The sequence below is a fragment of the Carassius auratus genome, chromosome 22 (assembly GCF_003368295.1).
Source record: "Carassius auratus strain Wakin chromosome 22, ASM336829v1, whole genome shotgun sequence".
In the NCBI taxonomy this organism is placed as follows: domain Eukaryota; kingdom Metazoa; phylum Chordata; class Actinopteri; order Cypriniformes; family Cyprinidae; genus Carassius; species Carassius auratus.
In genome coordinates, this window is record NC_039264.1 from 7,155,205 (window position 1) to 7,181,564 (window position 26,360).

A 26,360-nucleotide genomic window follows, 5' to 3' on the forward strand; every position below is an offset into this window, starting at 1 on the left:
AACATCCAATAACAACACAAAAATGAATAAAGTGCAACATTAACATAAAGCACATTGTTATCTACAACACAACATTTTGAACATGCTACAATATAAACTTAAATTTACTTTGCAAAATATACTTGAAACAGCACTAAGGAAAACAAATGTTCAGTTAATTTCATATGAAAGAGAGGTTCACTAGAACGAATATGAAGATCAAAGAAGAGTAGTTATTTTTTTCCTCTGTCTTCCTGCGGTTTCCTTTCTCAGTCAGACGTTTGTCCCACACTCCAGTCCAGTAGGTGGCGGTAAAGCAGCAAGCTTGTCAACCGGTAAAAACGTCGAAGAAGAAGAACCGGCATACAAGCTTCGGAGCTTACGTGTTTAACTTAACATGGCTTTATATCATGCCTTTAATCGTTTGTTGAGTAATTTATACAGAACTAGTCTGTTTTGTTGAAGTGCGGTATCGCGACTGTTGATATTTTATAACTTGATCATCTTTATGGTTTGTTAACTTGGCACTGTATTTTATTTCCGTGGTTAAATTTTCTGATGCTGGCCGATGTTTTATGTAAAATTTTTATTTATTTATTTATTTATTTTTTGATACAGGCAGATTACGATTCATAGATGCTCATCTTTGTTTATAGAGGTATACACATTGTGAGTTATTTGTTAGTACACAGTAGCATGAAATGGTATTTAATAGTAGTCTTTTTTTATTGTAGTTTGCCTGCATAATTTGGTAAAACCTAACAGTGATATGTATGAACAAATATGGATATTATGTTTGCAGTTTAAGGTTTGCTTTTCATTGATGTTCATTTGCATGATATTCTGCATGTTTCTTTTACATAATAAATTTAAAAGTTGTTTTTGCAGTGTCATTGGTATTTTTTGCTTCAGAACAATGAGACTTGACTATCTTATGCAATTTGTATGGTTATAAATAATAATAATAAAATCTGTTTGATTTTGTTGCAGTAAATTGACAAGCAGAATGATACCAGTTACTAATGGAAGCCAATTGAAAACAAGGTTAGTTTTGTAAGGCTTTCACATTCTACTTATACAGATGGTGTTTTGTTATAGCTTTCATGTCTTTTTTCCAGAAATAACTTAATGATATGCCTTTTGTTGTAGAATGTCCACAACAGCTGGCTGGTTCTAATGATTGTGGGATCTTCATATTGATGGTAAGATAATGAAAAAACCTTAAAATGTATCAACTTCTCTTTTAAAGGGGTCCTATTATGCTCGTTTACAATGTCTTGAATGTCTTGAATTTGTTTTGGGGGTGTACTAGAACAAGTTCCCTCTGCTCTGGTATACTAAAAGATGTCAATATTGCTATATCAATTTAAGCCGGATTCAGACCCTGAGAAAATTAAACAATAGCATCGCGCAGAACCTTGCATGCATGGATATTGCAAGACATATTAGAGTGTTAATATTATTATTATTATTTATTTTATTTATTTTTTTGGTGGGGGGGAAGAGTTTCTGCACATAACCAAAGTAGCCAACAGCATCCTTAGCTGTCTATGCTGATTCTGACGCTCAGGGCCTCCGCGCACACTCTCTGACGTTCATCATGCCTACCATAATAGACCCTAGCAGACATGAAAAGTAGGACCTGTAGCACCGAGGCCAAATTAGGGCTGTGTTTCCACCGTCGGGCCAGAAGCTCGTCTGTGCTTCACTAAAACCTGCCCTTTACACACCTTTCAGGAACAGCGTCACGCGACCCCATCCCTTCACCAACAAAGAGAAGTTATCAGAAAACTAAATGAGAAATAAGTCACTGGAACATGCGCGATCACAAAACAAACACGATTAAAGCGCCCGTTTCTTTGCATGCTTTGTTAAATATTTAAATCCAAATAATTCAGTGTTTTACTATTATAAGTGATACATTGATCATAATGAAATAATTTATCAGGATAGAAAATTAGTTAATAAAGCGTTATGAACATAGCCTGCTTATTCAATCTAGTCTCGTAGTAACAGCTATATACATCTCATTTAGAAAGAATGATCATTTCTATATTTTTAAAAAAGCTCCCGAACAAGAAACATTATTGTATTTTTATGACACATATGCAGAGATAAACTCTCGAAACACGACTTACGACAGATAAAATATATGTTACTAAATAAAATCACGATTGTGATAGAGCAGAGGTTCTCAACCACATTCCTGGAGGACCCACATCACTGAACATTTTGCATGTCTCAAGTCAATTATTCCGCTTATACTACGGTTACCACATATCAAGACATCGATCCGATGATTTATTAAAAGTGATTTGTCTGTTTTTTGTACTTAAATCGCTATTGTGAGTAGGACTATTTCTTCCGCATCTCATCCAATGCCTCTTTTGCTAGTACCAAAATGTCGTTTTAAAGCTGGCATGGAGACTTGAGGCCTTGATATCATTCCAACAGTGGAAACGTGGTTACTCAGACTGTGCAAGCCTCATCTGACACAACATAAACTCAAATTTCGATTCCAAAAAAGTTGGCACACTGTACAAATTGTGAGTAAAAAAGAAATTGAATAATTTACAAATCTAATAAAATTATATTTTATTCACAATAGAATATAGATAACACATCAAATGTTGAAAGTGAGACATTTTGAAATGTCATGCCAAATATTGGCTCATTTTGGATTTCATAAGAGCCACACATTGCAAAAAAGTTGGGACAGGTAGCAATAAGAGGCCGGAAAAGTTGAATGCATATATAATGAAGAGCTGGAGGACCAATTTGCAATTTATTTGTTCAATTGGCAAAATGATTGGGTATAAAAAGAGCCACTCAGAGTGGCAGTGTCTCTCAGAAGTTAAGATGGGCAGAGGATCTCCAATTCCCCCAATGCTGCAGTGAAATATAGTGGAGCAATATCAGAAAGGAGTTTCTCAGAGAAAAATTGCAAAAAGTTTGTAGTTATCATCATATACAGTGCATAACATCATCCAAAGATTTAGAGAATCTGGAACAATCTCTGTGCATAAGGGTCAAGGCCGGAAAACCATACTAGATGCCTGTGATCTTGGCTTGACTTGTCTTGATTTACTTCTCGTTCGGGTTTGTTTACTACATAGACTGAAGGCTATGACGCTTGCATTAATTTCAGCATCTGAGCTTCAGAGTTCTCTCTCCATCAAGCGATCTGTACTTTTCGATTCATGTCAATGTACGCACAGCACACCTGTATTTGATGCTCTGTAAACTCTGTGTGAAGGGGCACGACTCACTGTCGCTTTCTCACACATGCAAAGAGAGAGAGAGTGAGAGTCTTACCACGCTGAATCGACACGCTACATGTAAACTATATTCTTTATTGTGTTTTCCTGTCAAAATATTGGAGTTCATTTAGAATTATTCATATTTTTCGAACAAGAAGATGATATGCCGGTTTTTCCAGTAGTGGGCGGAGCTAATGCGCAAATGCCAATTTCATTGACTGGCGTTCATCTATTACCGTCTCTGTTTTGATTTCAGTAAATCAGTTTGACCGAACGCATACAACGTGATTAATATTCATGAACCCAGCAGCTCATAAATCCATAGTGCATTGTATATTGTTAGTATGGTAGTAGAATTAGTAGCAGTATTATCTTTTAATAACAATTCATATGATCTATTACTTTTTTTTTTTTTTTTTACAGAAACCCTCAATGACCAAAAATATCTTAAGCATCACCAACAGTCTTAAGTTCAGTTAAAATGACAAATATGCATTCATTAAAAGTTCATTTTTACATAAAGGCATTGTGCTACTAAATATTAATATTATTTAGTAAAATGTATGTGATACTGCTACTACTGTTGAAACAATTTATAAAACTTTATTTTTTAAAGAAATAAATCACTAAATATTTCTTCTGTGTTTTAATTTTAATAACAAATCCCCTTTATTTACCAAAAATAAAATGTGTTTAAATTTCATAAATTAAAAGACAAATTAAATTTGGGTGAAACTTGATTACTGTTTTTCATAATTATACAACGTGTAGAAAAACTTTAAACACAATTGTAAATAAGTATAAAGAATGGCATTGGTTTTGTTTTTAGTGATAATTTTTTTTTTAATTTTAATAAAAAAAAAATTATTAGCATATTTTTGTGTTTTGCTTTTGGTACGAAATTGGTACCGAGAACCGTGGATTTTCTGAAATTTTGGTACCGTGACAACACTAGATTTCATATCGCAATATATATCGCAGAAAAATAAAATATTGCAATGTCATTTTTTTTCCCAATATTGTGCAGCCCTAGTTCTCGCGAGAGATCCATTGAGATTCAAAACTAAAAGGTTAAAGGTTTTGCTAAAGGTTAAGAGATTGAAGAATATAACAAATTTAAACATCATGTGAAAAATGAAGGAGGACAAATAAAATAAATAATCTTGCTCCTATCAGTGCAGTGAAAAGTGAAACTTGTTAACTTAGTTATACATTTGGAAATATATAGTGATAGAGACTGAACATGTAAGGTCAGATTTTATTTATTTTTTTAAATAGTGCAGTTATTTGATACTAAAGCTTATTTATATTACATGATCTATATACATTAATATTTATTTAAAATAAACAATTTATAATAACTGTTAAACTAAAATTGCTTGTGTGTAAAAGATAAAAATAATAATAATAATATGAATCACAATAATTATATAAATCATAAAATGAATCCGTAAATCATTAAAGGCAGACTTTTTTTTCTTTTCTTTTTTTGATTTTGTGTCAGACATGTGTCAATTCTCTCACATCTGATTGGTCCAACTTCAGTTTGAGATCTCTAACCCAGAACATAAGCTGCCCCGGAGCAGGTTAGCCGTGGAGTGTAAGTTACTATAGCAATAAATGCAGCTAAAAGCCAAGCCACTTACATGGTACCTAAAACCCAGGATTGGTGCAAATTTACCTGAAATTTACCTGGCTAGCCAGCTAATCTGGTACAAGCCCCTGGGCATGACAATTAAGTCTCACTTCAAAACACAAATATTCCCAGCATTGGGCTTCACATGTTACAGCCCTTGGCCATCCATGGCCTCACTCCCCTTTCTTTACACACAGAGCTATCACTTGTATGGGATCTTCCCGCCAAACACTACCGGATCATACCAACTGTAGGGGTAAATTAACACTCATTACAAAGATTACACATTTAGTTGGTCCATCCGTTTGTCCAGAAGCTCTACCTTGTACAGCCTTTCCCAGGCTTTTAATGGGTTGCTTGTAGAGGAGAGGGATTTTCTGTCCTCCCACAATGAAAATGTGCTGTTGTTTCTGACTCCTCTTCTGAGAGACAGGCTCTGTGATTTTGATGGTTTGATCTTCATTTGTGCCCACAACATCAGCTCGTCCATCCTTTTCAGCAGTCTTGATGTGCATGCTCCTGTCTGAAGGAGGCTGGTGAAGTCCTCTATGTACAACCTCAATGGGGGTAATCTCTGCCCAGATGGTAGCTTAATCCCTACAACCATCTGTCTTGCTCCGATGAGGATTATCAAGGTGATACGTACAGGATGGGAGAGATGGCACAACCTGTTGCAATTCCTACTTCTAACTGTTTAAATCTTGGAGGGCCAAGCACATCTGCAGATCATTGAAGTAGGATGCCACCATGTTCTTTATGCAGGGGGGCATATGGAAGAACTCCATGGCATAGTTCATCAGCTTCAGTGTGGGGCTGAACCATATGCATTAGCAAGGTTGAGCCAGACGACATGCAGGTCTGTCTTTTCCCGCTTGGCCTTGTGTATCTGGTCCCTGATCATTGTAGTGTTCTCTACGCACCTTGAGAGGCCTGGGACTCCCTCCTTCTGGCAGTTGGTGTCGATGTAGCCATTCTCAAGGAGGTAGGTGGTCATCTACGTTCAGCAGAGCAATGTTTCTGTTCTCATAAGGTACCATAGCAGCTGTAGTACCTTGGTCAATCTCCTTTTCCCTCCTTCCCTTCTTTTTTTTGTGCGGTCCTGTGGTTGGAGGTCACTTTGCCAAACCTGTTCTTGCAGGCCTGGTATATAGGATGTCCACAATCTGGTTGAGTTTGGATTCCGCCCCCCCCTCGCAAAGATCCCTCCAGTGTCTTAGTCAGGTCTTTATCCAGTGTTCGCCATGCCTCTGTGTTGCTTGCTTTTGGCCATTTGAGCGTTCCTCTTCTAGTTTTTTTTTTTTTTTTTTTTTTTTTTTGTCTCTGCCTTTGGCTCTGTCCTGTGTGATTTGGTGGTGATCTGGGTCTTGGTACTCATGTTGGGACTCTCCCTCCACCAGTGGGCCTTCTTCCTCTGAGACATCTTTGACTTATGCAATATTGGGTCCATCAGCTCTGTGGTTTTCAACCTGGCTTTCGGTCCCACTTGTCTCACCTATTAAGGCAGTGCAAGATTGCTGTTAGCCCTTCTGCCCACACTTTCGCTTCCCCTGGTGGATTCACTACCCACAGAACATGGTAACTTTTTCCCATCTGCATCCACACTCCCGGGGGACTTTCCTGGAGTTCTTGTGTTCATCTCGTTGTCCATTTCCATTGCCATCGTTACTGTGTAGTCCATCCAAACTGTTTTATTCCTTGTGTTCAGTACTAAGTTAAGGCATGAAACAAGATAATACATTTTTTTACTTAAAAAAATACTTAGAGATACAGGTGGTGTATACAGTGCTGCTTGAAAGTCTGTGAACCCTTTATAATTTTCTATATTTCTGCATAAATATGACCAAAAACATCATCAGAATTTTACATTAAGTCCGTAAAGTAGACATAGAACCCAATCAAACAAACCAGACAAAATTATTTTCTTTGTCATTTATTCAAGAAAAATTTGTCATTACATTTCTGTGTGGTGCAAAAATTTGTGAATCTGTATGATTAGCTGTTAATTTGAGGGTGAAATTAGAGTCAGAGGTGTTTTCAAACAGTGGAATGATTGTCAGGTTTCATTGCCTACCCTGTTTTATTTAGAGAACAGGGATCTATGAAAGTCTGATCATGTTTACAGAAGTGAATCATGGCACGAACAAAGGAGATCTCTGAGGACCTCATAAAAAGAGTTGCTTTGCTCATCGGGCTGGAAAAGGATTACAAAACCAAAAGAGTTTAGACTCCACAAATTCCCAGTCATACAGATTGTGTAGAAATGGAGGAAACTGTCAACCAACAAAGATCACTCCAAAAGCATTATATAGTCTTGTTATAATCTGTTAGGCTGCAAAGGATCCCAGGGTAACTTCTAAGCAACTAAAGGCCTTTTTCACATTGGCTAAGGTTAAGGCCTATAAAGTGAGCACACGCTTTTGACTTTCTGTTTTGAGAACACCAAGTAAAGAGCACATTCTTTTCAGTTTACCCTCAACCCAAAGGACACATTAAGAATGTGTGTTTTTATGACTAATAAGTTTTGTTTTGCTGTTAAATTGCACGATTTGACAGTGTACAATCAGACAGCCGACCGGGTTTATATGAATATTCCCATAATATTGTGGTATGTGGAGATGCTTGAAGTGCACGAGTGAGTCGACTCCCTCCCACCATCAGAATCGAGGGGTCGATGAAACTTCCTTCCCTCTCTTGAAGAAGTGTGAAACATACTTTAAAATGGCGGCAGGGGTTTACCCAAGTTTTCTAGTGTGTTGGTGGAATGCAGCCACTAAGTTCAAAAGACCTTTGGTGGGGTTTTTTGACCAGCAAACAACCAACCACCAAAAGTACTCTACTAACCACAAAGCACTAAAAGACACCATACCAACCGCATATTTAAATAATTATATTAATTTATCAAAAACATTTTAGTGAATTAAAAATGCTTGTTTGTATTTAATGTAGGCCTACAGAAGTATACACGCATACAGTATGTAAAAAAATATATATATATTTTGGATGCAATTAATCGTTTGACAGCACTAATTATTTTTAGGATTAACATACACCTTCAGACTTGATCACCCATGTTTTGTTTTTTTCCTGATAATGGTTCATTTTCCTCAGGTGGCAGTTCACGAGATGGAGCAGATACAGGTCTTCTCTGTCCCTCGTAAGTTTGTGTCTGGACTTTGACACCAAGGTCAAGGTGAGATTTTCTGTCTATTTCTCTGACTCAATGATTAGCATTTTGTGGTTTAGCTGTGTCCCTTTTTTTGAGAGCTAAATCTGTTTAGCTGCTGACCAAACAAGAATGGTTGATTATTGAATGAATAGTATTGTTCAATTGCTGATTGGGCAGTTCATATCTTATATTTTGGATGTGCTTTTATTAATTTTGCTGGTATTTCTGACTTAGCTATTCCAATGCTACCCTGCTTGTTGATAAGCAAGACTTAGGTCTGTTGCCTAAGTTAGGCTGGCTGTATTGAGGTGTTTCAATAATGTTTTAATTTCATCACAGTAACAAAGTTTAGGGCAAACAGTACCATTACCTGGCTGTCACAGAAGACAGGTCAGGAATATGCAGATGCAGCTCTACAGGGGGTGTGATTTGTGTGTGTACATTTTATTTATTTATTATATATATATATATATATAATTTTTTTTTTTTTTTTTTTTTTTTTTTTTACATTTTCCATGTCTGTTTTAAATCCAGTGAAACTTGTAATGTAAGTTGCAGTGGTCTCCAAATTAATTTTTGGAGCTGTACAGTGAGATGTATACGCCCTTGAATAGCTTGAATATTTCACACACAAAGTATATTTAATTGTCATGTTTCAGGTTTACACTGAAAGTTCTTACACTCTTACATTAATCCTGTGCACTGTCAGATTCAGTATTTCATAGTAAAGTGTATTGTGTTTTGTGTTTTGTATTGTGTATTGTGTATTGTGTGGCAGGAGTCAAACTGTGAGCATCATATGGGTGGGGATGAAAAAAAAAAACACCTTTAACCACACATTATGCACAAAGACCCACTTCTGACACCTCAGACACACTTTCACAAGAGACGTACATCAGTAGAGCAGTTGCAGTAGACACATCTTCTACTCACCCTAACATTGCCCCAACCCCATTTATTCTTTTGTTTATCTTCAGGACACAAATAAAGGTATTTTTAATATTCTCTAGTCATATTTGTATATCCATTTATAGTCCACACAAATCTAATCTAATCAAATACAGTTCATCAAATTTAGGAAACTCAAACCTGAATGTTTGATACACATGAACGGGTGAGGATTGTTCTTGAACATCAAGTCTTAAATGATGAAAGAATTATGGGTGAACTAACTCTTTAAGAGTCTTAAAGGGATAGTTCAATTTCAAAATAAATTTTGGTATGTTTTAGCTTACCTTAAGGACATCCAAGATGTACAGTAGGTGTCTTTGTTTCCGCAGTAGTTCCCATTTTGATATTTTTAGGTCAAACCGTTCTTGTCTGTGACTCATTTAAGTGAGGTCTATGGTCACCACCTCAAAGAGCATGCACAGAGTCCAAATTAATCAGTTCCTCATCCTAAGTACACATTGATGACCTAAGACACGAAACAAGCGGTTTGTGTAAGAAAACGAACAGTATTTATATAGTTTTTACCTCTTGTACACAACCACGTCCAACTGATCTGTGGGTGCGCGTGTGCTTCCTGATGTGACGTGTGCGCGCGCTCTGGCTTAGTCTGAGCAAGCGCGGAATTATATGAGTCACAGACACGAACAGTTTGACCTAAAAATATCAAAATGGGAACTACTGCGGAAACAAAGACACCTACATCTTGGATGTCCTTGAGGTAAGCTAAAACATATCAAAATTTAATTTGAAAGTGAACCATCCCTTTAAGTTGCTATATAATGTTGTCTGTCTAAATGCTACATTTGGTAATTCCCACCAATCCCAAAACTTCAAACTCTGGGGTAGGAGTTTCCAAGTGAAAGTGATCACACAGCTGGATTTGGTATTTAGTAAAAGTTCTCTTTTTGGCTGACATTTGATCATCTCATGGTGACGGGTGCATACACCACGTGATCCTCCTCTTTAACTTTCTGTAAAAAACAAAGCAACATCAAAAAACACATTACACAGGATATAATAATAACAAGTTATTGTATTAAGAATGTGTCATCCTCAAAATCTTTACATTTCTCTTACTGCTAAGCTGACATTCTTTAAGGGAAGTCGTGGCATAGTAGTTGAGAGCTTCATTCCTAACCGTAAGGTTTTGGGTTTGAGTCTCGGGCTGGCAATACCACGACTGGGGTGCCCTTGAGCAAGGCAACGAACCCCCAACTGCTCCCTGGGCACCGCAGCATAAATGGCTGCCGACTGCTCCGGGTGTGTGTTAGCTGGCTGTACGTCACATCACTTTTACATGTGGCAGATTTAATTCCCAGTGTTTTCAATTCAAGCACTAAATTATACATTGGACTTCAAGTGGTGTAAAAATATATGGTCTTTATGAATACAGCTGCTTGTCACTAGTACAGTCCCTCAAATGGACACCTTAGTACCTTCTGTACATCTCCTTTAGAGCATTAAAATACCCTTAAAGTAGTAATACATATTCCTAAAGTACTACTGCGGTTGCACCATGAACTGCACAAGCATACCAATATTCAAAAATATGAACATGATGCACGCTAAAATTGTTCACCTGGTACAGCCAAAGAGTCTAGAATACCCAAGACATGTCACTCCTATAGATATGAATGGGGTAAATGCGATGCTCAATATGGCCACTCAAATGTAGGAAGCCCCGCCTTCTGAATGGAGCCAATTGCTAATCAGTAAAGTCAGCGCGCCACTGCCGTTAGAAGTGTTTCGGTTGCTACAGAAACAGTCAGCGTTCTTAGACGTGCACTCAGAACTGCGCATTGGGCACTGGCCGATCTAGCTTGAATAATATGCTTTTTATAACACTAGTTGAGCAAAATAAACAACATTTACAATACAGTTGTTATCCGATTTCTTTGGTGATAACAAATATTAAATTTAAGCACAAGCCTAGTGCTTGCCTACAAGACGACCACTGGCATGGCACCAATATACCTAAAGTCACCAGTTCAGACTTATGCGCCCTCCAGAAACTTGCATTGTGGTGCTTGTGGTGCCATGCCAAAGAAGTTCAAAACCACTCTCACAGTCCTTTTCTTGGACTGTGCCCAGATGGTGGAATGACCTCCCAATCTCAATTCCAACAGCCAAGTCTTTACACATTTAAAAAAAACATCTAAAGACATCCAACATCTATTTTTCACCAGCACTTGACCAACTGATACTAGCAATTACCTTTTCTTTACTATCCTATTCTTGAGAGAAAAAATAAAAAAATACCTAGCTACGTGTACTGTGCTAGACTAACTGAGACTTGTCATGGTACTTGTGTACTGTTGTTGTTCTCTCGTTGGTCCTCATTGCCTCGATTGTCCTCATTTGTAAGTCGCTTTGGATATATCCAAAATCCATGTGTAGAAATGTTTTCTTATTACAGTTTTTGCAATTGACAGCAAATTTTAGCCATCTTCCACTTGTTTTTGAGTGTTATTGACATTGAATTTTGATCTTGTGACTTTCATAAAAATCTGATGAGAGACTGTTTTAAAGACAACAGAACGACAGAAGTGCACACATCTAAATCTGACTCACTGCTGATTGACACAGAGATTAAAGGGTCTTACCGATTGGGGTTTTCGCTTGTGGAATGTTGGATCAACGTAAGTGATCTCTTCTTCAAAACTCCGAACTGTTTAAACAACAATAACAGATCAATTAAAGCAACTCCATCTTAACTAGATATGTTTCCTTACAACATCAAGGCTCAAATATAAGCATTAATGCATGCTTTTTAACAATTATTTAATGCTGCATTTTTTAAAAAAATCAGTAAATTTATTCAGCTTGGTATTAGGACTGTTAACACACACACACACACACACAAGTTCTTAGCAGAGTAAGCAATGAGAAATTCTTCACACGTAATTTTAATTGAAGCTCAACATGCGAGACCCACAAATGAAACATTTTCATTCATAGAGATGTTCATTTTAACGCCACCTGAGGGATTCAATTATAATCATGTTCTGTGGATGTTTGTTTTATTATTTCTGTTTCATTTTGTCTCTGTTTCTTCTTGGTGTGTTTACTGTCCCCTTAATTGTCCTAGTGAATGACTGCTTTAATAGCAGTAGCAAACACTTGCCTTCTTGATCAGATATTCTACATTTCCTGCAGATGCAGAAGATCACGACAGCAGCAACAATCAACAGAGATCCAGCAACAGAAGAGACCAGCACTATGTACAGCATGGGTAGGCTCTGATCTGTAATGAACAAAATGATTTATTGGTGTTAGTGAATGTGTCTGATCTATAACAAAATCAGAGATCAGCTCAGTAAATAAACACTCATATATCAGTTCTACTGTACCTGAACATGTGTGACAGAGTTTGCTGATGTTCAGATGTGTGGTCTGGTTTCTGATGGGATTGTTGATCACACAGCTGTAGCTGTTTTTCTCCTGATATTCCACCTCCAGAGGTAGAGAGAGACTGATGCTGAGATCAGACACACTGATGCTGGACAATAAACTGTTTCCTTTGTACCAGGAGAGAGTCACATGACCCACATTCACCACTGAACACAACAATGAACAATTCTGCTCTGATGAAGATGATGATGATGATGATGATGATGATGAAGAACAGTCTGAATAGTTATTGCAGATGACAGGAACAGGAAGACGAGCTGAAAACATGACAATAAAGATTAACTTTTATCATGCTCAGTAAATGTTTAGCGTAAATAATTAATAAAACAAGAATATACAGAGCACACAACATCTCTACTCACCATAGACAGAAACATTGAATATTTTTGTTAACTGTTTCGCTCCACTTATGTCTACTTCATAGAGTCCAGTGTGTTGAGTTGTGATGTTTGTGATGGTCAGAGATCCAGTCTGTCTGTCCAGCTTCAGTCTGTCTCTGAATCTCTCATCAGAAACATCAGATGTAGAGTTTTGTTTGTTCCTTTTGATCATTGCTATGAGAGACTTTTCAGCTCCAAATTTCAACACTATCCTGTCGTCATTAAATTCAGTAAGATCAGTGTTTAGCGTGACAGAATCTCCCTCCATCACTGACACTGAAAGCATTTCATTTGCTTCAGCACCAAACACACCTGAAGAACATGGATATATTAAAGCTCCCTTCAGTTGAAAAAGCCTTAAATCAGCTGTAGATTGTAATAAATATAAAGAAAATAATATCCAGAACAGCAGCAGATACATAGTATATTTCAAACATGCTGTACTGCTGTAAATGCAGTGTGGGAAGTTACATAATTTACATTTAAAATACAAAATAAATTTTTATTCAGTGTGTTACTTTCAGTTGCTTTGTATTTTTTGCAGAATTAACTAGAAATTTCTGAGCAAGCGAAATATACAATCACAATAGAAGGCCAGGAAATTCAAAATTCTGAGCAAAAACACACGTCAGTGGATAAAAATAATATAACTTGAGCTAGAAGCAGTAGCTTTATTACCTTAAATGGAAAGAAATTAAACCATACAAAAAATAACTTACCAATCAGATGGCACGAGCACAAACAGAACAAAACAAACACATCAAACATGTTCTTTAATGGTTTAGTGAAAAGTCTGATCTAATAAGACTGTACTCGACTTGTTAATCTGGTTTGTGAATCCTCCCCCGGAAGAGTTTGTCCCTCCTAACGCAGATGTACTTGCTCTGAACGCGTTTAAAAATGGATATATAATATTCATAAAGTGTTTCTAGAAACTTCATAATTACATGAATATATTTTTATAATGTAACATTTTTTTTTAAAGTATTTATTTTTAGTTTTTTTTTTTTTTATAACTAACTAAATTTCATTGTGAAGTGGATCCACTAGTGTTTATTAAAATGGTTTTTATATATTTATTCAGTTCCCAGTTTAAGTATTAAGTATATGGAAAAACCAAAATGCAAAGTTTTTGTATTTTTGTACCACCTCACAGTACCAGAACTAGTTTTACTGACGTTCCTCTTCTGATTCAAACTGAAACCGGCTGCGGCTGGTTTTGTTTACATCAAGCATCATATGCACGAGAATGGCCATTCAGAGCAGGTTGTTTGTAGGTGAAGGGCTTCTTCCTGTTCTGCCGCTGGCTTTTATGATTCTTTACTCTACAGAAACAATAAACCATGATGAGAAACAGTGTTTGGCACAAAGGGAGAGAAATAAAAGAAATAAAATGATCTTATTTTTCAAACAATTAATAAATTAAGCTGCCCATGTCAGTCAAGCGGCATGCAGTGATGCTTAGCTGATCCATGTCTACCTGTCTGCACATCACATCACATCACTGTTTAAGTTACTGTTTCCTTTAGCTGCTTTCATTGTGCTTCTTAGGTCCTCCTCCATCCCCAGACTGTCTGATGGACATCTTGACTTGGATGAAACAACATCACCTGCAGCTCAACCTGGCAAAGACAGACCTTCTCATCTTCCCAGTCACTCCAACTGTTCGGTACAATCTCACTATCCAGCTGGGATCAACAACAATACTCCTATCAACAACAATCACCATGCCATGAAAGAGGACATGGCAAAAGACACTTGATCCTGCAGGTAATACAATCCAGTTTTTTTGTTGCTAAACTCTTAACCAAAGGCTGATGGTCCAAAAAATATTGGCAGTACAAATAGTCTCTAATCATTTGCACTCCAAAAATAATGCCCAATGCTTCTTTTTCAATTTGGGAATTCTTAAATTCTGACTTGCTAAGAGTGTGTGAAGCATACACTATGGGTTTTTCCAAACCATCAGACATTTGATGAGAAATCACTGCCCCTGCTCCATATTCTGTGCCCCTGATAGGTTACATGAGGTTGACATAAAACACATTTGGTCCTATTTTCTCTAATACCTCTTGTAACCTTTGAAACATCCGTTTAACATTTTTCCAATGTTCACATCCGTTATACCAGTGATCAGAATATCGTCCAAATGACAGACTACATTTAACAGGCCTTAAAACGTCTAATCCATGATACGTTGAAAGACTGCTGGTGCACTAGACACTCCATAGGGCAACTGATTCATGTGATATAATCCTTTTTGAGTGTTAATTGTCAGATATGGCTTAGAGTACGGGTCTAACTCTACCTACTGGTACGCCTGAGTTAAGTCTAGCTTGGTAAAGTCGTGGCCTAGTGGTTAGAGAGTTTGACTCCTAACCCCAAGATTGTAGGTTCGAGTCTTGTGCCGGCAATAACACGACTGAGGTGCCCTTGAGCAAGGCACTGAACCCCCAACTGCTCCCCGGGTGCAGCCGCATAAATGGCTGCCCACTGCTCTGTGTGTGTGTTCATGTTGTGAGGCTTTGGCAGGGGATATTTGTCTATTGATGACCTTGTAATCAACACAAATGCACACTTCTCCATTTGTTTTTGGTATACATACTATTGGTGCTGCCCATTTGCTGTACTCAATAGGTGTAATTACACCCTGCTTTAATGGTTTTAAGGTTTGGCTTTGACTCGGCCATTACAAACCATTAACTTTTATTACTCTTTAACCATTATGTGGTAAAACGACTTGTGTGCTTGGGTTGTTGTCTTGCCACGTGACCCATTATCTCTTGAGACTCGGTTTTCGGACTGATGTCCTGACATTTTCCTTGAGAAATTGATGGTATAATTCAGAATTAATTATTCCATCAATAATTTCATGCAGTCCTGGCCCAGATGCAGCAAAAGAGGCCCAAATCGCCACACTAGCACCACCATGTTTCGTAGATGGGATAGATTCTAATGCTGGAATGTAGTGTTTTGCTTTTTACAAACATAACATTCCTAATTTAAACCAAAAAAATAAATTTGGGTCTCATCCATCAACAAAACATTTCTAAAATAGTCCACATGATCTTTAGCAAACTGAAGACAGACAGCAGTGCTCTTTTTGAAGAGCAGTGGTATCCTCCTTTCACACCATAGTTGTTCAGTGTTCTACTGATGATGGACTCATGAACATTCCTGGATTCCTGTACATTGTCCGGTTCCAGCAGAGCCCCTGCAGCAGGGCAACTGGGTGACAGTGAGGCAGCGTAGTTGTGGGTCAAAACACCGCTCTTCTGTTCCAATCAAAACATTAAACCGGTTCTCCCCACTCAGTGATGCACCCACTGAGAAACCTGATGAAAGTGCTCTAGTTATTGGTGATTCTATTGTACGGAATGTGAATATAGAGACACCAGCCACCATAGTACACTGTTTACCGGGAGCCAGAGCGCCTGACATCTTGGCAAATTTAAAAGTGCTGGCTAATGCTAAACATAAATACAATGCAAATACAATTGACAGTAATCTGGCTAATACCTGATGATTACATTATTTTATAAATGAGTCAACTCCCCAAGATTACGGTTATAAACATGAGCCGCGTCCAAAAGATAAAGGGGGAGCACTAATAAAGCCCCATTCTTACAGATCATTAACAAAAAAAGTTGGTTTAGGGTTTAGTTACCTTTTAAGTTCAAGGCGTATACTTCAAATTTGGAAATTAAATTTGTTGCTGAAGCTTTAATCAAACCTCACCCATGTTGGAGGGAACAAGGATCCTCTAGTGCTTACTATGGGTGGGAGATTAGCCTCAAGGACAAGATGGCCAACTATAGGACAAAACTAAGAATTTTGGGGTGCCCAGAGATGAGCATTAATTCCCTCAAGAACAAACCTGCAGATAAGTGTCAGCCGGCCTAAAACGTTAAAAAACCCAGAAAAGATGAATTACATTTCTGCCCACTGTCCTGCTGGAGAGAGCCAGAGAGTGTCACTGTTGTCCGAGGTAAAAAAAAAAAAAAAAAAAAAAAGACACAACAATGCAGTTATCAAGGAAAAGCTGGCCAAGACCTTTGCATATAGGAGACAGAAGGTAGTCAGAGACAAACCCATGATTGCATAATTCAAGACCATATGGCCAGGACTGTGCCTGAGGTATAAACTGCTTCTTAAAACATCCATAATCAATGTTATATAATGCATCAACCTACAGTGTGAAAGAATTATAGAATACAGTAACCTATGGTCTTTTTACAAAAAAAATTAGTATACACCAATAACAGTTTGTTTTTTATTATTAAATATTTTGGATTAACACTGTTCCCCTCATCACAACTTTTTTTAGACAACTTGACCACTACGCTGATCGACTCATCGGAGTGCTGAAGACGACGGGTGGATCTGAGAGAGAGAAAATTAACCTAACTTTTGCCCCAACTGCAAAGGTATAGGTTACCTCTTTGTAGAACACGTTTAGGAATAAGTCAATTTTTTCTAGTCTGTGTTGCCATTTGTCAGAAACCAATAACATCTGCAAATGCACCCCATATGAATATCAAATTCCTTTGATTGTATTTCACAAAGCTTCTGAGATTCTTTTACCATTTAAACAAATTGCTTTTGTATTTAAAGTTTCGTATTTACACTACACACTATGGATAAATTACCATAATTTTGAGGAAACTGATGAACTGACACTCTTAGAAGAAGTACTCTTATTGCATAGGAACTCCAACACACTGATCACTCTCTCTGCAGTTTCCAAAAAAAGCTTCCTTTTCACTCTTTTTCTCTACTTGAGAGTAGGCCTCTTGCTATGGTCAATATATCGACTTATCGCACGATATATGTAAATGAGTGCAATCATTTTTGGTTAAAGAAGTGTAATGGGTCTCTTCAAAGAGTAGGTAATACTAACAAATAAAGGATTCAGATGGCCGTGCTGCCCAGAGGAACTTTGTACAAATTGTCTTTGTCTTCTACAGCATTAACCCTGAGGGAGGTGATGCCACCACCACTTCAGTTGATGTTGGAATGGTGATTGAGGGTGTTGAAGTGCTTGACGATTTGGGAGACATCGCTTCTGCAAATGCACTCTAATGGGTGTCATATATGCAATGAACCTCAGTTATCCTCAGGAACTATTTGAGGTGCTTCAGAAAATCCTCCTCCAGCTGGATGCTACCAGACTCTCAACCAAGGTACGCAACCCTCTACATTGTGAGTAAATCACTCACATATGTGACTAAATCTTCACTATGGGCAACTAAATGATGTCTAATATTAGCCAATGGCTAATTAATTATCAGATGTTACTCGTCTGTGTGTGAGTTTGAGGCTAAGTATAAGTTTAGTGTAACAACTATTGACAGGCACTGATGATTTACTAATATCTATAGGCCAATAGGTTCGGCTCGGATTGCATACATTAAACAGCCTAACCTTGTGAGGAAATAAATCTGTATTGAAAATAAATTGATTCTTTGTAAAGAAAAAAAAAAGTAGTAAAAGAAAAATGATTTAACAATATTCACAGTGTCAATTGAATGATAGGTCATAATGACAAAGAACTCAAATCAAATTGCAATACATGAATTATGCATGGACTAATCTGGGTGCACCCAGTAACTATAGAGTTAAGTTAGACTGCAGTTGTATAACAAGTTTGCAATTATAACTTTTCTCCATTTGTGTGAACTAGCAGGTAATCAGAATTTTCCTATCTGGTCCCTGGGTTAGATTTAAGAACTGACAGTAGGAGTCAGACTTTTCTCACATTTCAATCTTTTTCTGTGTCCATATCTCTTTTTGTACTTTTATTGTTGGCATGGTCTGTGTTAAATCTGCTTTTATGTGCAGATCTACTTCCCTAATTAAGTTTGTGTATGGATTTTGATATGAGCAATGAATTACATGTAATACGCTGAGTTTTCCGCCAACTGGCAACCTCTGTGTCAAAATATTATTGGATTAGTTTGCAGTTGGAAAAAAAATAAAATTAATAATAAAAAATATATATCCTGCCCTATATTTGTTATTGTTCTAGCAGCGGTTTCATCAAAATAAGGAAGAAGATATATGGCAACTTTTGTTTCATGCCTTGTCATTAAACTTTGGTGATCAGTGACTCGCATTGAATACATTTTTAAAATGAAGGACAATGACCATCATAATCAGGATATGATCTCTATATAAAAAGGGATATGCCTGGATTGCATAATTTATTTGAAAATGTCGGGGACCTCAAGACACCTAGCATGAACGCAGCTTACGGTGTGTTTCCATTGCAGGGTAAAATCTGCACTCAGAGCTGCTGGCAACTCTACACTGCTGCTGCTTTTTTGTTTCTTTTTTACGCAAGTGTGAGCGTAATAATTAGCCATTGGCTGTAGCCTGTCCTGTGTTATAGTACTTTATGTCCCGACAGGTGATGTTGTGAGACAATTCCAAAGCTGGCTTTCACTGACTACAATAGGAGCGCAGTTGATATAATGCACTAGCAACACAGAAAATTAAAAATATGATGATAAACAAAACAATCTGTGATTGGTTTCTTCACATGTCAGTCAGAGGACATCTTGGGCAACGCTTGGCCAATGAAGGCTGCTTCAAAACCTTTGCGAAAGGTTTGAACCAGTAGTTTAATGTGCATATCAAACATGATTTCAGTAATCAGGACATTGTTACATAATTTGCTGAACCATGACCTGTTTTTTTTTTCTGATCGCTGATAGATTTTACACATTTGTAGTCATTTAATGACATATTTGCATAATTAAATGGAAGAGGTTATTTTCTTAGTATGATTAACCAAGCTCTCCATAAAACAAACTGGAGTAAATGTATAAATTAATGATGTATTTGTGCTGTTCGTTTGCATGCGTTACATTATGAATTCAGACATCATTTTCCACTCATAATCATCATGATCTGTAAAAAAGAGAGAAAGCAAGCACAGCACCTTCATGTTGTATTTTGTCCCACTATTCCAGGCATAATTAATAATTTATAAACTATTCATTTCTTCTCCAGGTGTTTTAGGTGTGGATACAGACAAAGTGACCATGATGAATGGAGATTCAGTGACTCTACAGACCGGTGTTAAAATCCTTTTAGAAGATGGAAAATGGTATTACAATTACATTCGTATAGCTCAAATCAATGGAGATCAGAGTTATAACTGCACATAACTGCGTCGAGCACATAAGAACCGGTGAACCATTTTCTTCAACCGGTTTATTGAATCGAACTGTCCAATATAACTACCGGTGATCCGAAAACCAATGCAACCGGTTCTTGGCTCGGCTCGTTGTTCATCTTGAATTCTCTCTTCACAGGAGTTCAGTCAATGTACTGTTTGAGTAATGAATTACTCCGGGATATTGGTTTGTTTGAACTCAGAGGGAGCGTCAGCCACATTACAAAAGTGAACAGCTTAAGTCATTTGTGGATTAATGCGTATTGGAGATGAGAACAGTTTAAAACGATTCAGTTCGATTTGGTGAACTGGTTCAAAAAGATCAGGTACCATTGAATGATTCGTTCTCGAACCGGATATGACAAACTGCTTTGTTTTGAACTCTCTCTCACAACAGACACGGAAGAGAAGACAATGCTCAATAAAGTCGTAGTTTTTACTATTTTTGGACCAAAATGTATTTTCAATGCTTCAACAAATTCTAACTGACCCTCTGATGTCACATGGACTACTTTGATGATGTTTTTCTTACCTTTCTGGACATGGACAGTATACCGTACACACAGCTTCAATGGAGGGACTAAGAGCTCTCGGACTAAATCTAAAATATCTTAAACTCTGTTCCGAAGATAAACGGAGGTCTTAAGGGTGTGGAACGACATGAGGGTGAGTTAAAATGAGGGTGAGTTATATAGTTACATAATTTTGATTACTGGGTAAACTAACCCTTTAAATTATGCCCTGCTCATCACACTACTATTATATTCTGCCAGAGTGGACTGCAACTGCAATGCATTGTCATTTGGACTACTGTGGTACTGCTCTTTGTTACATCTGTAATAAATAATTATGATTAAGTCAAATGTGTCTGTTACGTTTCCTTTACAGTCTTTATACTTTATACACTCACTCTTTATTGGTTGATTTGTTCTTTATAAAATAAATAGTTACATGATGTGTGTGTTTTAAGTCTGATTTTCTATTCAGTTTAATGTAGTTTATTGGCATACATTAAAGCATGTCACAAAATGAATAATTGCAATCATTGTAATGTACAAGGTAATAATATGAAATATTAAAATTCCCAGACAGCAATCTAGTGTTGGGCCAGATCCGGCCCACATCTGGCCCATGTGAAATCTGTTCGGGCTGGATCTGGGCCAACACTGCTTGGTGTCTGGGTTGGGTCTGTGCTATATAAGGCTCAGGTGTGGCTCAGATTCGGGGATTCTGGTTTACTTAAGGCTGAGAATTGCCACCAATATATATAAAAAAAAAAAAAAACCTGTTTTGGCCCAGATCAGGGCCAGCTAAGGCTGAATAACTGGCTGAGATTCGGGCCAGTTATGGCCCATGTGTGGCCCGAGTCTTTAATCCAGTTCTGGGCCACTTCCGGGCCGTCATTCTTTGTGGTACTTGAGCCGAGGGAAAAGTCATTATGTGGCCCAGATCTGGGCCAGAAGACATTTGCTATGTGGGTGTATATTAACAAGTTATTTTCTGTAAAGTAGAGGTCAAACTGTGAGTAGCATGAGCAAGAATGAAAAAAAAAACACCTTCAACAACACGTATTTCACACAGATATACTCTTGATACCTCAGATGCACTCACAAACTGACATCAAACACCTAGCAGCAGACATACTCATGTAAACATATCTGTACAGAATGAAGCAGGGTGCACTTTTGACTACTTTTGATAAATATTTTGCATCTAAGTTGATGATGATGACATTCTAATATGATCAAGTCAAGCAGCCCAGGCTTCTGAGACATTAACCTTTTGTCTTCATGCACTTTCTGACTATAGGGCAGGGTCCCAAGATAAAGGTGACTGCTGAACTCAAGGCACAGCTGAACTTTTGTCTCTATTGTAATGTGAAGGTATGGATGAGAATGTCAGGCTAATTGGATTAGCATATATGGTTCAGTGCCTTGCTCAAGGACACCTCAGTCGTGGTATTGCCGGCCCGAGACTCAAACCCACAACCTTAGGGTTAGGAGTCAAACTCTAACCACTAGGCCACGACTTCCCCATTGACTGATGCACCGAGTTTATCAAGTAAACAAGGGATCTCAAACCTGCAAGCTTGATGTGCAAGAAACAGTGAGGATCATTTATGTGCATCAGGCAATCTATATATACTTTTTGAAGCTTCAAAATAGACTTTTAATGGATGGACCAAAGAGAAAGATAACAGAACATTAAAAATAACCTCATGTGCGTTTTAAAGATGAAGGAAAGTCTTGTGGGTTTGATATCATGTCGTCCAAATTAACATTTTAATGAATACATCTGATGATTTTCACCGATCCCAAAACCCAACAATACAAAAGTTTAATTGAAAGTGACCACACAGCTGGATCTGGTTCTTAAAAAAGGTTTGACCCAGTCTCTTATGGTGACAGATGCATACTCTACGTAGGTCTCTTCTGTGATTTGCTGTAAAAAAAAAAAAAAAACATTAGACAAGATAGAACACTAATAAAGCTAAGGAAAGATATATATATATATATATATACAAATATTGAGTACTGAATAAGCCATATTCAAGTCTTCATGATCTCACACACACAACCACTGTATAAACACAAAATTTGACTGTTTGCATTTCTAGTGCAACCCTATTTCCTTAGCTCAAGTACACAAACCTCATTGCCACATGGACTGAATATGTATTAAATTGCTGCATTTTCACTGGAGGAAACTCTGGTGTGATGAGGGGTAGGTTACAGTAAATAGGGGATCGATTATTGTCCCCCCAGGTAGTCAGCTATACCCCCCTAAAACTAGCTCAGCAACACCCATGGTTACAGCAGCTTTTTGCTAGCACGCTGTCTTACATTTGTATCTTATTTTTATTTAAAGAGTGAGTATTTGTACCCTAGAGCAGTGATTCCCATACGTAGGGGTCCCTAAAGATTTACAAGAATCTTATTAACCACGATAGTGCCGCTACTGGTTGATTTATAGCCAAAAAAACTTTATGAAATTATTTGAATGTGTCGTTTAATATTAGGGTATATCACTTAAACTTAACATATATGGGGACAGTAACTCATTTTGTGGGGACAAGTCATGCGATCCACTGCGGGCGCTCACCACAGGTTGAAAACTGCTACCCTAGATTACCCTTAAGTCACCATTAAACAGAAGGTGCAATAGTATTTTGTCCATCAGGAATTGATCAGATGGTTGTGGTTTGCTATTTCCTCCAAAAACTGTCAACTTTCTTGGTGAGTTAAGATTAATAAGAGTAACACAATTAACAAGTACTATTACTGTACTTTTGTGAGTGCATGATGGACTGCACAGACCTTATGGTATGCTAAAATATAAACATGATGCAAGGTGCATAGAAAAATTCACAGTTTTTACAAATGCATAAATAACAGCAGATGTGTGACTGTCTTTGAACAGGTCGTGCATGTGGAATTTAACTAGAATGTTGCAACATACATATCTTAGTGAAAAATGCAAATCTCATAGCACTATTTAAAAGTGTGGCATTATTAACAAATTCTGTTACATTATATTATTGAAATGAACAGTGTAAAAATGTGTACAATTAGAGTACTTAAATTGAATACCTTAATAAATGAATGGAATATATATATATATATATATATATATATATATATATATATATATATATATATATATATATATATATATATATATATATATATATACAGTATGCATATATACATATTAGGGTTGCACAATATTATCGGACCAATATCGGAATCGGACAATAATGGCTTTAAATGTAAATATTGGCATTGGCCCGATACGAAAATTTATGCCAATATTTCTTGCCAATAAGAGGAATATGTTACCTCACATATCCTCAGGGTGTGCTAGCGATATGATCAAGTCAGCATTGCCATAAAATCATGAGTATGTTTTGATTTAAAAGTCAGAAGCTATAGCTTACAAAAATTGCTTTTCTCAAGGGCACCTCAGATGTGGTATTGCCGTCAAACTCTCTAACTATTAGAGCACAGCTTCCCCCAAACATGTGAAATATTGTAATATCATGTGTTATATTTTTAAACAAATTATGAGCTCTTAAAGTTTTTCTGAATTTTTACAACTTTTGTTTTAGACCAGGGGTGGCAAACATCGGAGATCTTACTTTAATTACATGATTTAAAAGGAATATTTCTTATTGATTGTTGTGCAAACCATGAGAAATGTGTGCATTGTTATGACTTTCACTTTCTGAAGGCTTTACTTTCCTGTCAGATAGTTTTACAGAATGTTTCTGCTAAAATAAACGTACTGTTCACTTAATTTATTTGGGGAATTAACTGTTGCCTCAATTATCCTCATTTGTGTTTGTTACTTAAGTTCACAGTTCTCCATCTGTGTTTGTTGATTCTCATCTAGGTTAATGTGTGTTTTAGCCAGTTAAATCAGCTTGAATCACTATTCTGATTCTCCTGCCTGTTTCTGATCTACTCACACATGCAACAAAATACAGAGATCTTACCAACTGTGTTTTTCTTTTGTAGAATGTTGGCTGCGCAGAAGTGATCATTTCTACACAAGTCTGAACTGCAACAATAGATGCAATAGATGCGTTAAATAATCAATCTTAACTAGATTGGTTTCTTTACATGTGTATCCTTATCAAGGCTCAAATGTTAGCATTAATACATACTATTTATTTAAATATATAACTATATATTTTATACATATATAATTTATATATAAAACTAGATGGACTAAATTAAAATAGACAAAATTATGAGAACGATAGTGCTCATTTTGGCTATTAATGGAGTCTTGTTTAAAATAAGTTATTGACACTTGCCTTCACTGTCATTTTTACTAAGTTTCCTGCAGATGCAGCACATCACGACTGCAGCTACAATCAACAGAGATCCAGAAGCAGCAGAAATCAACACTACGTACAATAAAGGTAGTCCCTGATCTGTTATAAACAAAATGAGCCATTATTAGTATGAGTGAATCTTTCAGCTGATCTACAACAGACACTTTCAAACTTAACAGATCAGCTCAGTTAATCAACATTGATATCAACACCAACATACCTTCACATAGTTGACAGAGTTCACTGATGTCCAGATGTGTGGTCTGGTTTGTGATGGGATTGTTGATCACACAGCTGTAGCTGTTTTTCTCCTGATATTCCACCTCCAGAGGTAGAGAGAGACTGATGCTGAGATCAGACACACTGATGCTGGACAATAAACTGTTTCCTTTGTACCAGGAGAGAGTCACATGACCCACATTCACCACTGAACACAGCAATGAACAATTCTGCTGTGATGAAGATGATGATGATGATGATGAACATTGTGAAGAGTTACTGCTGATGACAGGAACAGACACCTGAGCTGAAAACATAACAATAAAGATAGTTTAACATGCTCAGTAAATGTTTAGTGTAAATAGTTAATAAAACAAGAATATAGAGCACACAACATCTCTACTCACCATAGACAGAAACATTGAATGTTTTTGTTAACCGTTTCGCTCCATTTATATTTACTTCATAGAGTCCAGTGTGTTGAGTTGTGATGTTTGTGATGGTCAGAGATCCAGTCTGTCTGTCCAGCTTCAGTCTGTCTCTGAATCTCCCATCAAGAACATCAGATGTAGAGTTTTGTTTGTTCCTTTTGATCATTGCTATGAGAGACTTTTCAGCTCCAAATTTCCACACTATCCTGTCGTCATTAACTTCAGTAACATCAGTGTTTAGCGTGACAGAATCTCCCTCCATCACTGACACTGATAGCATTTCATTTGCTTCAGCACCAAACACACCTGAAGAACATGGACATATTAAAGCTCCCTTCAGTTGAAAAAGCCTTAAATCAGCTGTAGATTGTATTAAATATAAAGAAAATAATATCCAGAAAAGCAGCAGATATATAGTATATTTCAAACATGCTGTACAGCTGTGCAGTAAATGCAATGTGAAAAGTTACATAATTTTCATAAGAAATACATAACATTAAAAAATAAATTTCTACTTTAAAATTATTTGACAATTTGAGTTAGAAGCAGTAGCTTTATTACCCTAAATGGAAAGAAATTAAACCATAAAAACATAAAGAACTTACCAATCAGACGGCATGAGCACAAACAGAACAAAACAAACACATGAAACATGTTCTTCAACAGTTAAGTGAAAAGTCTGATCTAATAAGACTGTACTCGACCTGTTAATCTGGTTTGTGAATCCTCCCCCGGAAGAGTTTGTCCCTCCTAACGCAGACGTACATGCTCTGAACGCGTTTAAAAATGGATATATAATATTCATAAAGTGTTTCTATACACTTCATAATTGCATGAATACATTTTTATAGTAACATTTTTAAGAATTTATTTTTAGTTTCAAACATTTTAATATATATATATTTTT

General features: G+C 36.9%; 1 protein-coding gene and 1 long non-coding RNA gene across 3 annotated transcripts; one reads left to right on the plus strand and one right to left on the minus strand.

Moving 5' to 3' along the window:
- Nucleotides 1-370: 370 nt before the first annotated feature.
- LOC113039546 (uncharacterized) lies at nucleotides 371-8,199 on the plus strand. 2 transcript variants are annotated; one of them, XR_003275041.1, is made up of 5 exons: nucleotides 371-490; nucleotides 598-637; nucleotides 970-1,023; nucleotides 1,129-1,181; nucleotides 7,984-8,199. It is a non-coding gene; the product is annotated as an uncharacterized LOC113039546 (long non-coding RNA). The 2 variants fall into 2 exon arrangements; XR_003275040.1 differs by lacking the exon at nucleotides 7,984-8,199 and adding an exon at nucleotides 5,638-6,145.
- Nucleotides 8,200-9,912: 1,713 nt separating this feature from the next.
- Nucleotides 9,913-25,913, minus strand: LOC113040797 (SLAM family member 9-like; the record flags this gene model as incomplete). Its single annotated transcript, XM_026199048.1, has 4 exons — nucleotides 9,913-9,963; nucleotides 11,596-11,660; nucleotides 12,211-12,660; nucleotides 25,430-25,913. Coding segments are annotated over 4 exons (1,050 nt in total), but the record flags the coding sequence as incomplete, so codon positions are not given.
- Between the last annotated feature and the right edge of the window lie 447 nt (nucleotides 25,914-26,360).